Source organism: Perca fluviatilis, chromosome 4 (assembly GCF_010015445.1).
Source record: "Perca fluviatilis chromosome 4, GENO_Pfluv_1.0, whole genome shotgun sequence".
Taxonomy (NCBI): domain Eukaryota; kingdom Metazoa; phylum Chordata; class Actinopteri; order Perciformes; family Percidae; genus Perca; species Perca fluviatilis.
The window spans coordinates 32,025,415-32,048,310 of NC_053115.1; the positions used below are offsets into that span (position 1 = coordinate 32,025,415).

The 22,896-nt window shown below is 41.2% G+C and overlaps 1 protein-coding gene across 11 annotated transcripts in view; it reads right to left on the reverse strand.

The window, feature by feature from the left end:
* Positions 1-22,896, reverse strand: part of ptprt (protein tyrosine phosphatase receptor type T) — a 452,792-nt gene that overhangs the window by 210,997 nt on the left and 218,899 nt on the right. For all 11 annotated transcript variants that reach the window (XM_039797954.1, XM_039797952.1, XM_039797953.1 and 8 more), the window contains exon 11: positions 20,743-20,852. In XM_039797954.1, the coding sequence (XP_039653888.1) occupies positions 20,743-20,852 (110 nt within the window). The remainder of the gene's footprint in view (positions 1-20,742; positions 20,853-22,896) is intronic.

Genomic DNA, 22,896 nt, shown 5'->3' on the forward strand with positions numbered 1-22,896 from the left:
GGAGGGAAGGGAAGCCCGGAGAATCAGATCCAGGACTAAACGGAGCGGACTGTCACAGCCTGCTGAAGTTTAAATCACAGGTTTCCAAAGGGAGTCTAGCGGGACTCCGGACTGTGGACGACCGAAACACGACTTAAAGTCTCGTTAAATAAATAAATAAATACATGCAGAAATAAATGAATCATTAGTGGGGGAGTGAGCCTGGACATTTCAGTCTGTTTAAACTTCACTTTGAAGCAGAACCTCTTAGTTCAGAAGGGTGAAGTTCGCGTTTGTACTCATATCTGTGAACTGATTATAATAAATATTCTTTGTATTAACACATTAATTAGTCTCTTTGTCTTTTGTTTAAAAAAACTAGAACATCGCATGAGATTTTGACGATTTTTAGTGATTTTATTCCCGTAGACCTTTGCCTACATTGACGCTGATGCATTAAGGACGGCCCATAGACAGTATATAAGGCAGTGCCTCCCTGTTCCAAGATGGCGGCTCTATTGACGCATTCGATCCATAACTGCCGTAGTCAAGGCGACATTTATACAAAACCTCATCACTTCCGGTATGTGGTACATTCCTTCGTCGCGGAAGAATCTGTCATTTGTAAATTTGTTTCGGGACTGGTAAAAGTGTTTTGCATCTTGTTAATTTGTTTTCGAAAATGTAAATTTGTTTTCTAAAATGTTATTTTGTTTTCCAAAATGTAAATTTGTTTTCTAAAATGTAAATTTGTTTTCGAAAATGTTATTTTGTTTTCCAAAATGTAAATTTGTTTTCTAAAATGTACATTTGTTTTCCAAAATGTAAATTTGTTTTCTAAAATGTAAATTTGTTTTCCAAAATGTAAATTTGTTTTCTAAAATGTAAATTTGTTTTCCAAAATGTAAAAGTGTTTCATTCTTTGTAATGTTGCATTGCACTTCCCGGCCACCGTACAGAATGAATTGTTTCATTGTCCTTCTAAGTGTTTGAATAGCAATTTTCTCATCTGGCCAAACTCAGAGAGTAAGTGCTCTAGAGTTCAACCCTATGAGACCTGCGGGAACGTCGGCACAACATTGCCGTCATTGAGAGGCTGTAGCGGGCTGGGTTCTACAGCTAGGGTTTTAGGAAGGGGGCTAAGAAACGCTAAGGCTACATTTTGGTGATGGAAAATCCCGCCATGGCCATTTTCAAAGGGGTCCCTTGACATGTCACCTCAAGATATCTGAGTGAGAACGGCTTATATGGGTACCACGAGTCCTGGTACCTTTTCAGACATGCCCACTCCATGCTAATCCCATGAAGTTTGGGGCAAAAACCATGCAGTTTTTCTCAAGCAGTATTAACGTGTTATTTTCACCTATTGTAAAATGGTGTATTTGCATGTTCCCTCATACTGGGGTCCCTAAACAGTCTTGGAATTGTATAAACTGGGTCTGACTGGAAGGCTGAGAATGTTGTGGATTCAACAAGCTCAATTCTATTCAGTTGGGATGATGTTAGCATCCATAGCAGCCGTTTCACTGTAGTGAGACCATGATTTAAAACTTGACCTCACTGTATACAATACCGGTTGTGAAACTTTACAATCACAAAACTAGCGAACTAGGCCCAAAAAAATGCTTAAATGGTGCACCAAATATGTGAAACAAATGGCATCCACTCAGAAATTGCTGGAACAACTTATGAGTAGGATTGGGCATCGAGAACCGATTCCAGAATCAGAATCGTTTCAAAAATTACGCTTCCATCGGAATCGTTTGGAATCGTTTGTAGGATTTGGTTTCAAATCTGATCATAGGTTCCAAATTTAATATGTGCAAGTTTTGGTTTCCGTAGCGGTTGTTGTGTTGCAGCCGTGCAGCACAGTAAGCAGAGCTCTAGTCTGGCTTTATTTTGCATTGAAAAAGCTGTAAAACTGCAAACCACCATTGAATCAAACTAAAACTTCCCTCTTGTTGGTGTAAATAGGCATGTAACCCGTTTCAACTCCACCCCTCAAAGAATCGGAATCGAGAATCGATAAGAACCGGAATCGAAAGGAAGAATCGGAATTGGAATCAGAATCAGAATCGTTAATATCCAAACGATGCCCAACCCTACTTATGAGACATAATAAGAGCATGGGGGTGGGCATCATATACTTATACATATACTTCAACTTTCGAAATTTGAAAAAAAAGACTAGAGAAACTTGACACAGTGCTCAGATTACAGCTTTCAGACAATGTATAACAATTCTATACAGCATACACTGCTGACCTGCTATCTCCCCCCCTAAAGATCCCCTGTCCCTCCCAAACAAAGACAGACATGGGTCTACGTGGGCCTCGGAAGGTAACTTGGAGTCCTACCAACATGAACACACAGTTAGTTTTCCTCTGTTCTTATTCCGGGCTTTTGTTTTGTTGCCAGTGCACTGAGGAAGTGAAACAATAACGACAGGTTTTCTCCTCCACTTTCCCAGCCCTTACCTCCCCCGGGTACAACACAGACAGACAACTAAAATGCCACTCAAGATTCAGGACTTTGGGACAAAACCTTTCAGCCAATAGAAGACGGCGGTCTAAAACGCAGCGGGGGAGCCCCCTCGACAGAGCCGCAGCCTCGCCTTCCATAAGCAGCTGACGTCTCCCAGGCCTGAAAGGTGGGCCCGGCTGGCTGAATACCACGAGTTAAATCAATAGCTATTTATACAGTCTGGGACTCAGGGGCTGGAACAATAAAATAGAATCTATTTCATCTACGCTGCAGTTTTGGTTCGCACATCGATGGCTGTTATTTTATAAGTCATGAATGGCTCGCTATACTTTTATGGGCTTTACGCTCTCTCTATTTTCCCCTCTTTCCGTATTACATGGCCGGCTCTCTTTCTCCGTTTTATCGCTCATTCCATTGAGTCAAGTATTTTCTGCACACCCTTTTTCTATTTCCAAAATGTTCTCTCCGTCTCTTTCTCTCTCTCCACACGTGATCCACTCACCCATTCTCTCTCTCTTTTTCTCTCTTTAAAAAGGAGGAGTTTGGGTCATAAACCTCAGGTGAACGCTCTCCTCTACATTTGTGTACCCCTCCTCTCTCCTCTCTCTCTCTCTCTCTCTCTCTATAGTTGATGTACTTGGAATCGGTAGAGCCATAAAGCTCAGGTTGTTTTATTGGTCAATGAAAAGGCAGGCGTGCAGCACGGCAGTGCATCTTGGGTAATAGAGTGTGAGTCTGTGAGGGATAACTCACCGGAGGGAGGGTGCGTGGGTGGGTGTGTGTGTGTGTGTGTGTGTGTGTGTGTGTGTGTGTGTGTGTGTGTGTTTGTGTGATTCAATTTGGGTGCAGGATGGAGAAGGTGAGAGAGGTTGATAGAGGTAGATGAGGAATGAAAAGAGAGAGAAAGAATCTGAAGAGAGAGAAAGAGAGAAAAGAGAGAGGGATGCCAATACAGAAAAGCATCAAAGCGCATCAAAAGATTGAAGCAGGGTACCACACCTATCATCTTCAGCTTTATAAGTTGTAACTGAGAGCGTGAATAGTTAGAAAATGTTTTCTAACAATAATATAATAATCATAATCATGCACAACCACAGATTTGATGTACTATTGTACAAACTTTTATTGGTGACTTTTTAGCATTAGAAATTACTTTTTATTAGGCTCAGATATTTTTTAAGAACCTTTTACAACAAAATTATAAAAAAACAACAACATATAAACCCATTATTAAGTGTGATGTATAGGAAGTACTGTAAATGCCAGAAAAATTGCAGGTGTGTGTGCGTGCGTGTGTGCGTGCGCGTGTGTGTTGTGTGTGCGCATCTGTGTACGTGTGCGTTTATGTGTGTGTGTGTGTGTGTGTGCGGCCACATGCACTGCATGTGTTTACCCATGCAGGAGATTGATGCTGGTGAGTATTAGAAGCCGTAGCCTTTACCTAGCAGCCCTCTTCATCAAACACACCACAGCCGCAGTGCGCGCGTGTGCGTGTGTGTGCGTGCGTGTGTGTGCGTGTTTGTGTGTGTGCGTTTGTGTGTGTGTGCGGTTGTGTGCCCTTCTGGGCCGCAGCATTTTGAGCAACAGCCAAGTTTCACAAAAATAAACAATGTTTACGAGGCGCTGTTGTGGGATCGCTGTTGTAGAAATGCTGTTTCAATTGCGTCTTGTCATTTTCCAATTTTTTATCCTCGGCGCTCCCGTTTGCGTTATTAGAAATTATGCAGTAAGTAGCTTCATTCCTCACTATCTCAGTGTTGCGGTTCTCTGTCGTGTTGAATTAAGTAGGAAGTGTGTGAGGTGTCTGTCCTTTCTGCTCCGTTTTGTTTTTGCCACCATTCACTCGAGTGGCATTTCAAATGGTTTATTTAACACCTCTCTACTTTTTAAGCATTTAGCAGACGTTCTCATCCAATGCAGATCAAAGCAGCATACATTAATAAAGTTGGTCTGACTTACTTTCTGTTGTGCTCTTAACGCTCATAGGGGCTGGGACTGTATTATCTATTTCATCATTATCTATATCATCGGTGATGGTTCCTAAATCTGAATCTTCATGGGCAGCACACTCACTTTGTCTCACTCTCACTCTCACATAACCTTTGTTTCCATTGCTCTGTTCTGGGGGATGACATGCAGCAAAGGGCCGCAGGTCGGAGTCGAATCCCGCGGTCGCTGCGTCGACGAGTAAACCTCTATATATGGGCGCGTGCTCTACAAACTGAGCTACCCGGGCGCCCCCTATGCATTTCTGATACTAATGCTTAATCTTTTCTTGATGAAAGTGATTCTATTTAAATACGTTTTGTCTTAAAACACACAAACCAACCCCATGATGATAACTTTTACGTTTACGATAATTATACGTTGGAAAGGGAGGAGGCACCAATAGGGTTTAAAATTAGCACCATTTACCAGCTAAATGCTGGTACAACATGCAAGTGGCTGGTAGATTTGCTTCACTCACCAGCTTAAAAAAAACCCAATGGTACTCTATTAGGTGGCTGGTAAAAATTAAACATTCACTAGCCATTTGGCTGGTAGATGAAAAAAAGTTCATCAAATTGACCCCAAAGGAACACTGATGGATTCAAAATGCACACAGGACATTGAAAATATATCAATCAGGACATTTTATGTCTACCTAGTTGTCCCCATTAAACAACCCAGTCTCACGGCAGTTCGGGAAAGGTCACGTAATGTAATCTATTTGATTCGTGTATTTTCGTGATGGTCAGCACGTTTTTCATAATACCAACAATTGCATAGCTGTATACAGCGGGACAGGTTAGGTTTAAGAGAAGAAGAACGGGACGGTTGGGTTTAGGAAAACAATAACGGGCCGCGGGACAACAACGGCACGGTTGGGTTTAAGAAAAGAAGAAAGTTGGGTTGGGTTTAGGAAACGTAACGCGCGGGACACGATCCCCGGTCTCCTGGGTGAAAGTTAAACTCATCCACCACCCCAACCAACCTCCCGACGCGGATTTTCGGGCTTTCATACTACTCGCTACCGTAGTCGCTCTTAATGCTACATCATCTTCTCGCTGAGAATTGTGCTGTGATCACGAAAGATGCTTCCCATTGAAATTCATTAGTTTAAAAATAACGTGCTGACCATCACGAAAAAAACGAGATAAACGTGTCCGTGTACACGAATCAAATATTACATCACGTGACCATTTCACGAACTGCCGTGAGACTGGGTTGCATTAAATGAGGAAACGTCATTCAATATGAAGCAACGGAAATGATGAAAAGCTCTTTTATTTTAAGAGACCTTTAACACTGACTGGGGTCGAATTGACCCCAAGGATAACAGGAGCGTTAATTCTTTGTCTGTCTGTAACATGTTCTTATAGTTACAATATATTAAACCAGAATAAGACCTCTCTCTCTCTCTCTCTCTCTCTCTCTCTTTTCTTCTCCTCCCCTCACCATGTTGCCTGGCGCCTTCTGCCTCGCCCTGTAACTTAGTAGGCACCTATTGTTTTAAGTTCCAGCATTTCTGTTTTTAGAAGTCTCCATTTGGGACAGACTGTTCTCCTGCTTCCCGGCTTTAAAATGTCAAGACATTCTGGGTCACTACCAATAGAAAGGCAAACACACACACCCACAAACACACACACCCACACACATACATACACACAAATGCTAATACCGAGACACACGCAACACACAAAGGCATACAGTACCAATCAAAAGATGTATGTATATGCAAATAAATGCAAACAGGCATGCAGATGCACATGTGGTGCTTATTCATATATACATACATAAAAACACAGATGGGATCTTTGGTGTTCTCCTCATCCCGCTTTCCTATTGTTCCCAACGAGATAAGCTAACGGGGAAAAGAAATAGCAACAGACAACAGATAATATTTCGTGGCCGCGCTGCTTCTATTGTTCTCATTGACTCTTGATAAGCAAACGCGAGTGAAAGAGAGAGAAAGACAGAAGGACGGAGCGAGATGAGGACTAAACATAGCCTGATAGAATTTCCAGGCCGTAGTATTGTTCTCGCTGAGATAAATATATACACCAGAGGGAGATGGAAGAGGACAAAGAGAGAAAAGGAGAGCTGAGCAGTAGACCGACAATAATCCAACTTCATAAATAGCTGGGCTGTTAATCACTAACAAAAGGCCTCAAAATCGCTAAATCAGGCTGTTCAATCGGCAGTCGAGCGGCAGAACGGAGCAGCGCCAAGCCTCGGGAATGACATTCGACAACTGACAGGATACAAGGGAAGCTCTTGTATCCTGTCAGTTGTCTGCTACGGCAGCCCGCTGCGACCACGAGTTCACATCAAAATCCTTCCCCCTCCACTGCAAAAAAAAAAAAAAGTATCAAAGTGTAGAAACCCGGTCCACCCTGGAAGAGGTGATCAGAGACGGAGCGTTAAAATCACTGCGAAAAAAAATCCGCCGGTGGTGACAGTTTGACGGGAAACGGGCCGAATGCACATGCGAGTGACGCCTGTTTGACAGCCGCGCAGCAACTTCCTGCCAGCCGAGTTAAGACGAGTGACAGAAGGAGCGCTCTCCCTCTAAATGCTAATGTGGGCCACACATGATTCCTCTGCTCTCACTCCCACATTAAAAATCATCTGCTGACAAGCTATTCACCGCAGATTGGCAGTGATCTACGGGCGCACTGTTTTGTGTGACTATGTGAGTTTTTCACCTATCAGCAAGTTATAGTGATGAAAAATAGACACAATCCTCAGTTTTTGATCACCTTTTTTTCCCTGCTGTGCAGTCTTGTTTTTTTTACTCTTTCGCATTTAGGTATTACCAGTTTAACGCAGGGCTTAATTAAGGGTGTGTTTAAACTCTTACGGTGGCTGTAACCACACTGTAACCAATAGCAACAGGTCCAAAGTCCGAGGCACAGATCTTTGATATGTTCCTGTAACAGTGCTGTTAAAAAGATGAGTTAATAGGAGAGCAAAATTCTCTAATTTCACTGTTTGTTCAGACTTACTGTATGTCCCAAAGTGACTAGTAAAGCAGATATATAATAGAAAGATGTATGAATCAATAGAGGAAAAACTGAATGTACAACTGGGGCAATAAAGGAGAGAAACCAATAAATAAAGACAGCAGCGCCAGAGCAGTGTGCCAGGCCTCAGCACTGAGGTAATAAGAGAAGAAATAAAAAGAATAAACATTAGAAAATGAAGATCTGAGAGGTAAAGTTGTCAAGGGAGGCATAATGCCTGTTGAAAAGCTGGATTTATATATATATTTATTTTTTTTGGCCTGTTTTTGGCCATTTAATTGGCTAGAGAGATTGACGTGTAGCCCTGATTGGCTACAAGGCAGGAAGTTGTAGCGGTTGAGAGATTAGAGGCATGCGCATAATCCTGTGTGTTTGTTTGTGTGTCTGTGTGTGTGTGTGTGTTTGTGTGTGCGTGTATGTGTGGAAGAGATACAGAGGGTGTGTGTGTGTGTGTGTGTGGGGGGTCTAGATGAATAATCCTCTCCGACTATTACCCCTGTGTGTGTGTGTGTGTGTGTGTGTGTGTGTGTGTGTGTGTGTGTGTGTGTGTATATATGTGTGTGTTGTTTAACTATACTTGTGGGGTCCGGGCAGCTTTGTGGGGCCAAAATGCTGGACCCCACAACTTTAAAGGGCTGTTTGAGGGTTAAGATAAGATAGGATTAAGATAGAATTAGGTTATTGTTAGGATTAGGGTAAGGGGCTAGGGAATGCATTATGTCAGTGTCGGGTCCCCACAAAGATAGTGCCACTGTGTGTGTGTGTGTGTGTGTGTGTGTGTGTGTGCACCTAGGTGTATAATCCTCTTCTCTTTGACTACCAGCAGACAGATTTGCTTCACTGTATCCAGACGTGTGCTATATATACACTGTGTACACTATATATATATATATATATATATATATATATATACATATATTTCTTTTTTAGTCCACTGGTGAGTTTTTTTTGAGAAATTTATATTTTCAGGAAAACAGGGCTGCATTAGTACACACAAGTACACAGAGGTGTAAGTGATACTAGGCCATTCCCCTGCAGGCCAAACAGGTAGTGTGACAGAGTAAATGGGGTCAGCAGCTCAAGGACTTGGAAGCCAAACCAAATATAGTCCATTATTGACGGAAATGAAAAACAATACAGAGGAAGAGAGGAGAGGAAAAAGGAGGCGAAGAGACAGAAGACGAAAGTTATGGATTAGAATGCTTCTCACTCTTTAGTATCAGTGTCTTGACCACACTCTATTTTTGTATACAAGTTGTAAAAAAGTGGCAATTATTTCTGATTCACATTCTTTCTACACCGACCAAAGCAACATCTTGATTTTGTTATTCCTGCGTCTTTATTTTCCTTCTCTTTTTGATCTTCTAGAAACAGAAAAAGGCGTCTATGCGTGTGCGTGTGTGTGTGTTAACTGAGTGCCTTGTCTTTTCATCTCCTGTTAAACAATACTGTAGTAAACACACACTCACACACACACCGCAGGCCAGTGCTCTGCAGAGATCTTCTCTCACAATCTTATTTAGCTGTCAGTGTCTGTGTGTGTGTGTGTGGGGGGGTGTGTGTGTGTGTTTGTGTGAACTTTCAGTAGGAGACGTTATAAGCTTTGAGTCTGGCGTAAGAAGCCAACTGAGGTCAAATCCACAAACAAGCTACTTGTCAGTAAACATTTTCCCAGCAGAGCCGTGCAACTGCTAGTGTTAAAGGCCAATGCTGTGCTCCACGTGTAAACTAAGGGTTTGGCTGACCTTTCATGAGTGAGAAAAGATAAATTGAATCTCCAAAACTGATTGGTCACCCACTAACACACTAGACAACCATGACATTTGATTATGTCTTGTTCTTTACATCAGTAAAATGGGCCAATATCGCCACCGATCATCAGTTAAAAAAACAACTGAAATGCTTATTTTCATTAGTGAGTCAAACTCTCACTAATGTTGTAGAAAAACTCAAGATACTTGACTTCTGCATACATGAAGGTGCAGGACACTTTGATGACGTACACACAAGCATTTAATGGAATCTCGATCAAGGAGAAATTAGGCAGGCAGTGCAGTTTAACCACGGTGTGTTATCGTTTAGTGCCTTCTCAACTCTGAGGGTCTGTGTGTCTCCCTAGATGCATATATCCCTCGCTCAAGCTGTCAAGTTTGTGTTATGCCAATTTATTAAGACAAAAGATGCCCACCTAAAACCTAGTTGAGTCTATATCTCTCTGGGATGTATGCTAAACTGGTCAGGTCCCTTTACCCCGTTTCCACCAACCTCCAAAAGGAGACAGTCCTGGAACAAAACATTCCCTTATGCAGCTGCCTAGACTCTACATCTGTAGACACACACGCACACACACACATAATCATATATGAAAAGATTTGGTTATTAGAGTCTGGGAAAACACTGTAGTCCCCTGACCTGTAGTCTCGCTTTGCCAGACCGGCGCCGCGGAGGAGGAAGGTCTGGCTAGTCCACACAGCATTCCGGGATGGGAGAAAAACCTTCTCTGGTTTATTGGCATTTCTTTGAACCAATCACAATCCTTTTGGTCGGCGCTAAGCACTGGGAAAAGCTGCGGTGCCGCTGCAAAATAGCCTCTGGAAGTAACTTGTTTTGGTGGAACATTCAAAGGCTGCTTTAGTCGTGCAACAGAAAACTCAGATTGGACAGATAGTCTAGCTAGCTGTCTGGATTTACCCTGCAGATATCTGAGGAGCAGTTAACCATAGTCCTCAGAAATCCACCGCAGTTTAAAATGCCAAAACAAAGAAAGAAGAAGGTGACGGACATTCGGACAAAATGAGGGACATCCGGCGGAATTTCCGTCGGCAACAGAGCAATCACGGAAGTGGAATGTCGTGGATATAGACTACCTGACCTGTGGTCCAGAAATGACCGGATGTTATCTAAGTTTTCCTTTGTCCCATCTTCTCAGAACATGGCGTTTCTGGAAATTCCACCAAAATTGTTATGTGACTATAAGTGCAATTCATTTTGTGGGGAAATATTACAGATTGGTCATTTACAGCTTTAAAATCAATGAAAATCTGGAGTACTTTCATCCATACTAATGTTGTATTACAAATATACAGATAATTTCAAATGCACAAACCTTAAATTCTGGGTATTTTTAGGCCGTCCCAGTTTCTCATAAAAGCACTGATATTCCTAAGTGATACTTCAAATGCACGAGATTGCATGGAAATCTCATGACCTCCGTCTTTCCATTGTTGAATCGTCGCATGCCCTGTTGGATTTCTGCGGCGCCTTTAACTTCGTGTTTTGCACTGACGCGAGCTGAGCCGCTGCTATTGCCCGGTAAACACTGAACAGAAGCGACACCACCTCAGGCGACTGCTGCTCCGCTAATGAGAATCAATCATTCCTTTGTTCAGAAACCAGCGATAAGGGAAGACAATGTAACAACTATATATGTCTGCTGTTTCTACAGAAATCAACAGCTTGGAACACGGTAACTCACTGAAATAAATGCCAGACTGCTTGCCAGTATTGATTTGTGTGATTGATTAAAGGCCCTACTTGAGGAGAGAGGAATTGGAGAGTAAAGTTATTCACACACAAGAACAGAATAATACTGTACTAGTAGCCTATCCCTTTAGTGTGTTGAATTAAACAGCTCCAAGGTTTGTCAGCAAAACATTCTTATATTTTTCCCAGTCTCGCTGCTTGATATTCAGCAGCTGGAGAGTTGACTTGCTTTGAAGTCTTCTAAATGACAAAATAGGTCATTTGAATTTGGTTATATTTATGAAACTACAACTACTTAGTTAAGGGTAGAGGCAGATTGCCTTTATGATTATAGAAACCATGTTGACCAGTAGGCCATATCATATTCCCCCTCCCCTCTCTCCATGCCCTAGTAGCAGAGAGAGTGCAGGGGCAGTGGGGATGTTTAGATACATATATTAGTCTAGTCTGCCTGACTCATTGATTCTTTATCTCACTGAGGTTTGTGCAAGTAAGAATCTACGGCCCCGAACACGGCTCTGAAATATCAGCAGCTAACTGTGCTGTGTATTGATGTAGCCATGGCACTGTCCGTGGTGCTGAAGTGGCAGACGAATTTGGAATTGCAACTTTAACTTTCAGTGCCGCCCTTCTGTCAGTTTTCTCTCGAATCTGTAATATTCTCTAAACGATAGATTATATAACGCGTTACTTACTTAAGGTGATGGTTCGGAGTAATTCACCCTAGGGTCCTTTGCACCATGACCTCGAGCCAAACACCTCCCCAGAAGCTTTTTTCACCTGGGTCGAACGTTGGGAGAGTTAGATAGAGTAGCGTTATCAGCTGAATAGCTTAGCGCAGGGGCTAATGGACCCACGTTTGTATCTTGTAAGTTAACCCACTAATAATACCCGAAATGATACCAAACGTCTACAAGTAGTACAAATAGGTTATGCACTCATAAAACGATGGATTGGAAAGTTTGTAAGTACACCAGAAGTTTATGAACACTTGCCTGCTCTCTTCAGCTCTCTATTGCTGCTGCTGCTGCTGCTGCTGCTACCTGCAGTTAGACGAGTGCTTAGGGCCGTCTACAAATTACTACATACGAAAAGAAAACAAAAAAATATTTATTAATTTAATGATTAAATAAGGTAATGTCTCCAAACTTATCTCAGTTATTACTGCGTCTCCTCTGCTTTATACTACAGCACTTACTTTAAAAAAAAGTTAAATTAAAAAATATTTTTGTTGCATCTCTTTCGGTGTTGTAATGGACAGGCCGCTGCTACACGTCTTAACAACAACAACAGCAGAGAGCAGAAGCAAGCAGGCAAGTGTTATTTACATAAACGTCTGGTGTACTTACAAACTTCCAATCCATCGTTTTATGAGAGCATAACCTATTTCTTCTACTTATAAATGTTTGGTATCATTTCGGGCATTATTGGTGGTGTAACTATTACGAGATACAAATGTCGGTCCATTACGCGCCGATAACGCTGCTCATGTTACGTAATCGCATTGTAGTCATTACTCTCAATCTCCTCTAAAAGAACCGGCTATTGTTAAAAAGAGAGTACTGAATTCAATTTAAGTCATTTTCATTATGGTTAAAGTTTGTTCTGGTCATGTTCTCACTTATTTCAATGTAAACATCTCTGTTAATTTTATCGTACAGTATTTAGAATATTTTGAATATAGCCCATATATATTACGGCTGTCAAAATAACGAGTTAACGCAAACGCCATTTTTTTTTTTTTTTTTAAATGTGCGATTAAACACACATTCTGTGATTTTGCTCCGTAATTTGGGAAAACCGGAAGCTGCAGCAGTAACGTTGTGGACAGGGTTGCAAACTTGGCGACTTTCTCCCTACATTTAGCGACCCTCTTAAGGACTTATAAATATATTAAAATATATTTCTATTGTAATTCATTCCCGTGCATGCAGTCCACAGATCCTCGGTTAAACTCTAAACAGCCACCCCCCCACTCTGTCCACTGTGCAGCAGAACTGCACAGGCAGTCAGTAAGAGGGGGGCTTCTTGGAGACGAGACGGCGGAGACGGGAGCAGGTCTTACTAGCAGAAACAAAGCTCCTTGAGCAGAAATGGATAAAGAAAAGGGTCTTTTGAATGGAAAGGTTGAGTTTTCAAAGCCTTCCAGATGGTTCTCTCCACAAGACTAAAGTTGTTTGCATGTACTGTCAAGTTACCACCGGAGTAGTCCAGTCTCAAATACCACTTGAGTATTGAAAACTTGAAAAATATCCCTATTAAAGTACATTTAGAACAGATAAAATAAATGTTGATCAATTTGATGTAATCAATATTTAAATTGAATATATTGATTTATATATATATATATACACACACACACACAAATATAAAAATGTTCACATAGCAAAGTGCAGCTTTTCCAATTCTCCACACTCTCTCTATTCTACACTCACCCACACGCACAAGACAGTACAACTTACAGAAGGACTGTCCGATCAATTTAACTGCTTTGGATTTTCAGATTTTACCTAAACTCCATTTATCCACACAAAACAAAGAAGGGCAATTCCTATAAACTAAGTAGATTTGAAAACAAAAGCATGACAACCTTGGGGATGTGGTGTTTTCTAGGTTAGGTTGAAACGAAAATGAAAATCGTTGACTTGTTGTCAAACCAAATCAGAAAATCTCTGATCTCATGATTTGCCTCACTGCCTCATTCTAATCAATGTTAGTAGCTGCATCTGTTAGACTCGCAGGGGCTCAGGAATAACTCCGCAGAGACCAGCAGGGAGGCGAGCTGGCTAACAGAGAGGACCTGCGATGATGGTCTGATGAGGCATTCAAAGAAGGGATTGACAAGGTTATGACCAGTGGGAGTTTGAGTGCTTTTCTCCTCTCAGTACAATAACTGCCAATACACTTGTAATATCTGAGGGGTCACAGAGGGCTGCAGGGAGTCTTACATGGGAGAGAAACCTCTTGGTTTTACTATTGATACATTTTGAATGAAAATGATTATAAGAGAGCAGTTATTTTGTATTCAATCATGAAGCGTCTCGGCCTCTGGTTTTTAAACCAGCCATTGTAAATTCCTACATCTAAGACCTTAAATGCAGCTACCTCCCAACTAACAGATCTACTGCCCAGCTTGAATGCCAATTAAACTGCACCATGCCAGTTTAAGAAGATCAGTGTGAAAATCCTGTATCAAACTTGGTCCAATGGAAAAGAAAAGGAAAGACTTAAAATTTAAGAAGATCAGGGTGAAAACCTTGTATCAAACTTGGTCCAATGTTAAAGAAAAGGAAAGACTTGAAATTAACCGTTTTATATACTTGCCCTGATGTCCGCTTCATTCACCAGTCACGTTCATTACCTTGGATCAGAAGTTTACAGCATGACAACTACGCCCCCTGATTGGCAGTGACCACCCGGAATGGGATGGAGGGTGGAATAGACTAATTTATCAAGGATTTTGGTATGGCTGTTGGAAAGGTCTACCCTGACTGGGGCTAAATATCAGCAAAGAATGAGATACTGATCAGATTAAGTGTCAATTAAATGTGCCATGCCAATATAAGAAGATCACAGTATAATCTGACATTAAATGAGTCTAAGCTGCCTACTTAAAGTGTATGTTTATCCAACCCATTCCCATAAACGGGTTCGTATGATATCCTACGAGATGAAGCCGACCGCCGGCCGATCACCTGACGACTGGTCACGTGACAGTTAAGTTTAGCGGTCTTTACAGTTACTGTAAATTTAGCCGAGAAGAAGAGTTACTGTGAGCCGGGTACAGAGCACTGTCAGGCGGCGGTCGTTTCAGCGGCCGTTGCTAATAAGTTTAGCCGACAAAGGGTGACTGTAAGACGGTCAAAAGGCACGTGAGGATTGCAGTTGCGTAGCCGACAAAAGGTGACTGTCCTGCGGCGACGACAGTTAAGTTTAGGCACCAAAACGACTAGTTAAGAGTAGAAACAATATTGTACTGGTCCCTTAAGTAGTACTCCTGGGACAAAAAGACTTGTTTCCTGGCTCAAAGTCTTGTGTTTTCCCCTCAACTTCTCCCGGGACATGAACTCTGGTCCCCCTGCTTCAAAGCCCTGTATTTTAGGACCCACCCATCCAATACATCCCCCTGACCTCCTCTCTACGCGGCTCTTATAAAGCCGTAGTCATTGTAGGGCATACAGTAATAAATACGTGGAATACATACGAATTACAGTGCATTACTATTCATAGTATTCAAAATGTATGAATGGTTCATGAGAACAGCCTCGTTTAGTATAGCAATATATTCCTTAAACTAAAAATGGGAACCTTGGAATTAAAGAAATCACAACTGATTGCAGTGCTTGATGAATCCAAATTCTACAGACTGGATTGTCTGTTATTTCAGAGATGATAATCAGTATTAAGTCACTTCTGCAAAGTTTTCGGGTTTGTTTGTCTTTTGTTTGTTTTCTGAAATGAAGAGAGATAACAGAGTTGCTGAAGTAGCTTGCTGCAGATTTTAGAACAAAAACGCTGTTTTAAAACCATCACTCTTCCCTCCTGCATCCGTGGAAAAGAAGATTTTTTCGTTGTTGAAATTATCATCTCCGTTTTCCTCTCTCCCACCCACACCTCCATCCACCCCTCTCACTTCCTCCCTCCACCACATTTTCCCCAGACACCATTTATCCTTTCTCAGATGAATAGAACAAGAGAGAGAGAGAGAGAGAGCGGGGGCGTGGGTTGGTCCCTTTAGATCTCACCCAGATGTATCCTTTAATCCTGTAATTAGCTGCAATTATAGTAATAGAAGCAAGAGAGAGATGAAGTGATCATATTTGCACACGGAATTAATTCATGTAATCATGCTATACGGTGAATAATGTTTCTTTCGGGCCACATTTCCACATTTGCTCCCTTGATAAATGTTTCATGTCATTCTCCTTATTTCTCCTCACAATTCTCCACCCAATCTATCTCACCCCCTCCCCCAACCCCACACCTCCCTTAAAATTGTCCTAGGTGTAATTCATCTGGTTTCCGTCCTGAAAAGCTAGGGAAACAGAATGGGGTGGGGGTGGAAGAAAACACAAGAGACAACAGAGCAGGATAGGACATAACAAGAGCCCCTTTAGATGTTGCAGATGATGCCTTTAATCCTGTCAATAGCTGCAATTATAGTAATTATCTCTAATAGCAGCGCATTGTGTCCAGGCTCTGATATGTTTAACAGATGATGCCGAGTCGTGCCGCTTTCGCCGGGCAAAGAGGGCAGGGAGCTTAGATTCACATTAATGAAAGGGACAAAAAACAATGCGAAATTGAGGATTGGTGCCAGGATGTTCATGAACTGCGGTTGAGTGTTTTTCAAGCTCTTGGTCCAGGTCAAATGGAGATCTCAGAGATGGTACTGAGCGGTCTTTTTACTGCCCAGAAAGAGATGGGGCCTGGAGATTGATGTTAGGACGTACAGAGGGTTTGGGCAACGTGATGGGAGGAAGATGCCGTCAATAAAAGGTGCGCTTGTGTTGGAAGATGTTTTAGATGACTTTAGATGCTACAATTCTTAACCACGTATATTCTCAATCGAGCTGAAAAACTGCAATGAAATCTGTAAAGTGCACATTCAAGCAAAGAAGTTTGTTTCGACGATATCGTCCATTAGCCAGGATTTTCCAGGATAATTGTCTCACATCCGGCGCTGATGGATGTTCCGCCAGATGTCCCGAACTTCTGCTCCCTGTGAGTTGCCGTTCTCAAACTCCGTTTGATTCGGAGTTTGAAAATTTGAATCGTGCAACAAGGCAGGCCTGCTTGGTGATGGCGTGGTGGGCGTGGTGATGGCGCAGTGGATATGACACTGCGCCTTGGTGTGGGAGATCTGGGTTCGATTCCCACTGCGATACATCAACCAATGTGTCCCTGAGCAAGACACTTAACCCCTAGTTGCTCCAGAGGCGTGCGACCTCTGATATATATAGCAATCGTAAGTCGCTTTGGATAAAAGCATCAGCTAAATGACATGTAATGGTTCTTTCGAGGAATGATTGTAAAGAATTACAAAGAATATGTGTACGGCATTTCCTCTCTAACTGGGACGTTTTGGGACAGATTGGTGGGATTGCTGTGGACAAAGTACATACGGAGATACACTGGTAAGAGCTAATGAGGTGTAACCATGTAACCAGCTATTTTAAATAGCTCACGTTACTGTATTGTGTGAACAGTTAACTTCATTTAATATTGTATGTGGCGTTTTCTTTTGCGGGATGCAAATGTTCCACCAGAACAAGTTCCTTCCCGAGAGGCACCGTCTCTGCGTCCAGAGTTTGGACGAGCCCAAGATGATTATGATTAGTTTAAAGAAATGCGAACAACAAGTACGAGAGTGTTTTTTTTTTTTTTCTCCTATCCTGGAAAGTATCTGTGGTGTAGCCAGAACTTACTCCACAGCGCTGTGGAATAAGGTCTGGCAATGTGAGACTACAGACGTGGTAATGTTGTTCACATACAGTACAGTAGCTGTACAAAGAGAACAGCCACACAAACGGATCCAAATGATACCTGTGCACACCAACTTATATGCAGACAGAGAAGCATCTCACAGCCTTTAGGTGTTTGACAGACACAGCAAGTGAAAATAATCAATAATTGTAGTCATTTATCAAAGAAAATTTTCCACCTTTGTCAAATTGTCAGAGAATTTGCCGGGTTTCTCTCTTTTTTTTTTATATCATTGTAAAATGAAAAACCTTTGGGTAGACCATAACAAAAGTGATTTTGTGACGCCATCTTGAGCTCTGGGATTCGTGGCCATTTTTTAAATCGTATAAATATTACAATTAACCTAAATAAATACTAGAATAATCAACAAGTAGTATACTCTTAGTTGCCGCCCTCTAGTGAAGTCCAACATACAAAAGAAATATGTTTGTGAAAGATGTTTGTGTTCCAAATCTTTAAAGGAAGATTAGAAATATAATACGAATCAATTGCGATTTATTTTGGGAGTTTCTAAATTCTATCCTGATGCATTGAGAGTAATAATAACTCTGAGTTTTAAGCATGGTTGAGACATCAGAAGACAGAAAGAGCAGAGTTTAGATCGATGTATCAGCACAAACACAAAACGGGCAACACGTAATTTCATAGTTGGAAGAATCTTTTTCAAAACGTGGTAAAAAGAGTTGAGTTTCTTAGTGATTCCTTCTCATTGTACTTGGGGAAAGTGAGAAAAAAAAAAAACTTTATTATTTTTAACTTGGCAACCACACACACACACACACACACACACACACACACTTTACCGATGGACTTATATCACTTTCTAGCTAACGCATTTTATCTACACACACTCTCGACTTCACACATTATCTCTCACACACACATTCAGAAACTTCAGAACATACTCCATCACTGACAACTTCACTAACTCCCCCCCCCCCCACACTTGCTCACACAATCACTCAGAAACTCACCAACTGATTTAAGAACACATTCCTTTGCTTGGTAATTCACCCTCTTTCATTCAAAACCACACACACACACACACACACACACTAATAGCCCTGACAGGTCTTAGTGTGAGGTACCTCCTTGATGCAGTGATATAAGAGGCAGACAGGAGGCACCGAACGGGTCAATAATCCATTAGATAGAGGGCTCAACTCAACTTCAACCCGAATAAACCGTCACACACATATAACCACACACACACACACGTGCACACACACACACACACACACACACACACTCGCAAACATTGTCTCAAGGACTGTCAAGGGATAAGTCTCTTTTCCACTTTCTCTTCATTTTCCAAGCCCTTCTTTTGTTATGTCCTTCCCCAAGAATTATTTTATAAAACAGATTTTTATTTATTATTTTAAAACAGATAGAGTTTCTGTACCTGTTTTTGCACACCGCTGGCAGGTCATAATGGTAACAAATACATGTTATACCCAGAAATAGATAGGATCACAATTAAAAATTTTTTTTACATAGTTTTGGTTAAAGATCAGCATCAAACCTGGGATCAAACCTGCAGCCCTCTGCTTCATCAACACAGTCTCACTCCCAGCACGTCAAAAGTACCTTTGGTCAGGTGCCTTCGCGCCTTTGATGCTGACGCAAAAAGTCTTCTATATAGCGTCTAGCCCTTTGCGCGTCATTTTTAGACGCGTTTGGTTGGGACTTTTGGCGTTACTTTTGACGCTCTGGGTCGGGACGTACGTTTAACTGACGTCCGGCAGAAGAACGGGACAGTTAGGTTTAAGAAAAGATGGTGGGCGGGGTTACAAATGTACGCTTGTGCGACACGCGGACCGAACGCCGGCCACCTGGGTGAAAGTTCTGTGTTGTTTGACCCATCCACCACCCCTACCTGCCTCCTTAGACAGATTTGGGGTCTCTCATACTACCCGCTACGTGTGCGCTCTTTAATACTACGTCATCATACAGACTCTAAAGGGTGATTTTTTAGTTTAGTTTTAGTTTAGTTTAGTTTATTTAGCAGGACAATGTGCAGTTACATTAAAAAGATGGCTGCACCAGATTTAGCATTATGCTACTTTCCATCTGTAGTCCTCCACAATTATAATGACATAACAGAGTTGAGTTCATGACAAAAACAATAAACATAACATATTTATGTTTATGTTTGTTTTTACGTCGGTATCTGACGGGAAAAGGCCACTGACCAAGCCACAGGGTTTGACAAGTTGGGAGTGAGAACGGGTTAGCTTCACACACAGTCAACACCAAATAGTTTCAATACCGACGGTATTAAAAGACAGTATTCATCAAGTGAGCTTCTTTCTTACTTTACAAACATCTTCATTTGGAAGGTCAACTTCATTAAGAAACACCAAATTCAATTTAAGAAATGTAAGTTGATAAGTTTAGTCAACGCATATCAGGACAATCACAACTCATCATTTTAAGTCAAAAGAGGTTCAATCACGAGAGAAGGACCAGAAATTGTAACTACAAAATTTTGAGTTAGCTTGATTATAACAAGGATATGACATAAATTGACAAGCCTATCTAGTTGCATTTGTTAACTGTTAAATTTCATCTGCTTTCACTAAATTTAGAATTTTTAGGACATTTCATTTCATTTTTGTGTATTTTAGGCCTTTATTTGACAGGACAGCTGAAGACAGGAAAGGGGGAGAGAAAGAGGAAGTGACATGCTGCAAAGGGCCACAGGACGGAATCGAACCCACAGCCACTGCGGTAAGGACTGAGACTTTGTACGTCGGGTGCACGCTCAACCAGGCGCCCTATATTTTGAACATGTTTACATGCTTTACACAATTTCCTCATAGTGTCTGTCTGAAACGCTCCGTTAGTTTCTCTTTAAGCCGGTCTGCTCTGATTGGTCAGCGTTTCCGGGTCCTCCGAATCTGTGCTCTCAGCGTCTCTGAGCCGCCATTGCAGCTGGGGAATGACTGTAACACCACTATAGAGGCACTATCTACCTACATATAGTATAGCTGTGACATCACAACCATACAGAAGTACTGACGGCTCGTTTAAAGGCACGGATTTTTTATTTTTTGATACTTTCACAGCATTTATACTGCACCTCGACCTGCTTATAATAAAAAAATCTCACTTTTTACAAGATGGGACCTTTAACAAATTGCGCAGGTGCGCCTTATGAACTGACACTCACTATACTGTATTTTAGTTCCACATTTTCACACTTTGAAGCTTTTCAGTATGGTTTTAAACCAATAACCTGTACCAGAACCTTAGAAAGTTGCCACTGAGTGTGATCATTGTGAGTGAAAAGTCTTTGACTGACCTCGTACAGTGTGATGGCCCCGTTGGTCTCGTTTGGAGCTTTCCATTGCATGAAGATCTTCTCTTCATAGGGCGTATTCTGCAGAGACTCCGTCGGCACTGAGCCAGGCACTGCAGAGACAGAGAGCACACACAACATTGAAATACAATTCGACATAAATGAGCATATTTAAGCTGTAGGTCTGTACTGAATGCAACTAAAGCCTTGGCAACAACTGCACTTAATACTATAAAGTTTGAAATAAAATGACCATTTTGATATGCGATAACGAACAATTTCCCTGTGTAGTGTAAAGCAGACGTCCTGCCAAATCCAACTCAGTGGTACAAAGTGCCAGTGGAAGCTGCGAAACATCTCAACACACACACATTCATTGGTAACTTTACTTGAATCTTGGAATAAAAGTGTTAATGATTTGCGCCCATTACAATGCTCTACTTTACTAACAACAATGATTTATATATGCAATGAAACCAACCTCTGGTGCAGCCCTTAAACACATCAGGAAAGATGTGTAGATTCTGTAGTACATTAAGTATTTATATTTGACCCGTATTTTTCATAGACTCTTTGATGTATTTTGTACATCTGTCTTTATTTGTGTGTATTTAATGTGTAACCCTAGGTTGTCTCGCACGTTTTATGCCTTCTCTTGGCCAGGTCGTCGTTGCAAATGAGAATATGTTCTCAATCGGCTTACCTGGTTAAATAAAGGTTAAATAAAAAATAAAAATGGACATATCAGATAAATCGTGTACACAGTATCATCCTGCAGTCAAAAACATCCAAAAATGTATTACTTCTGATAAAAAAGGAGTGTGTAACGGGACACAGAAGCAAACAAAATTGAGTTGAGTTCAGTATGAAAGGAGAGTGCAAAAATAAAAAAAATAAAAAATCAGAAGAGAGGAGTTTTTTTTATCACTTAATTCTGTTACTAGTTCGGAGAGAAAAAGGTAACCTACTCATCCGAAATAGTAAGTTGCTGAAAATCTAATTGTGGGATTTTCCCTATGAGACAGAATGAAACCTGCTACTCGCTGCTACTTTTTTTCTTTTTTTTTATCATGAAGGATGTTCTCAATAATTAATTATCATAGGGTATTCCATTATTTTTCTTCTATTCAGAAAGCCAAAGTCTCTTTTAGATATATCAGGCTACTTTCTGAAAAAAAGTTGAACAAAGATTTCCATCAAACGAAGACTGTTGGTTATAAGAAAGGTTGCTGAGAAAACATATATGTAATGTGACACTTAATAGTGCACTTCTCTTTTATCGTGAACGCACTTTTAGTTTAGCTGTTGCCGTGTTCATCAGTCATTCAATTACATGAAAATGTTGTGGATAATTGTTGTGTGCTTAATGTCATTCCCTGATGAAGCAGCGAGAAAATGATCAGAGCCTCTGCTGGGTTCATAATCAACGTTTTGAAGACCACGTCTTAGTTTAGCTGCGAGTTTCGACTTGCAGGTATTGCTGTAATATTGAGCAGCTCAGCTGTGATTTCTCGAACAGGAGACAGACGAGCTGTAATGATGTCATGTAGAGACAAATCTTGTAGACGGTGAATAATGCAACAACTGCTGAGACTAAAATGACAGCAGCCATGGTGATTTTTCTTGGGCTACGGGCACATTTCCTAACGCACCGCTGGGAACCCAACCTTTAAAATCACGCTCATTTGGATGGAGTACCTCAAACGAAAAGTCTATTAGCTCCCAAAGTCAATTGCTAATTCAATGGCAATGGACCAACTGTCATCCTGTCAGGGGAAAACTTTCACCTGATGTCTAGATGCTCTGATTTCCATTTTAGGGAGGCTCAGTGTGCACGTTGTATGCATTTTGAACGGTGAGCACTATTTTTCTGTTGGGCCAGCTCTTTAATCAAGCAAATTAGACTGGGAATGAAACAACGACTTTGAGTTTAAAGTGTCAACATCTAGCTTGAATGGGATGCCTTTCAAAATAGTACTATATAGTGGGGCGGCATAGCTAACCCATTGTTCATTTTGTGATAAAAATAAATTGGAAAATGTTTTGCTCAATATTTTTTAGAAGAGATCTGAATATTGGGCCACTGCAAATTAGCATTATTATGACCATGGCAGACATTTTCCAAAATACAGTATATGTATATAAAATACTGTATGT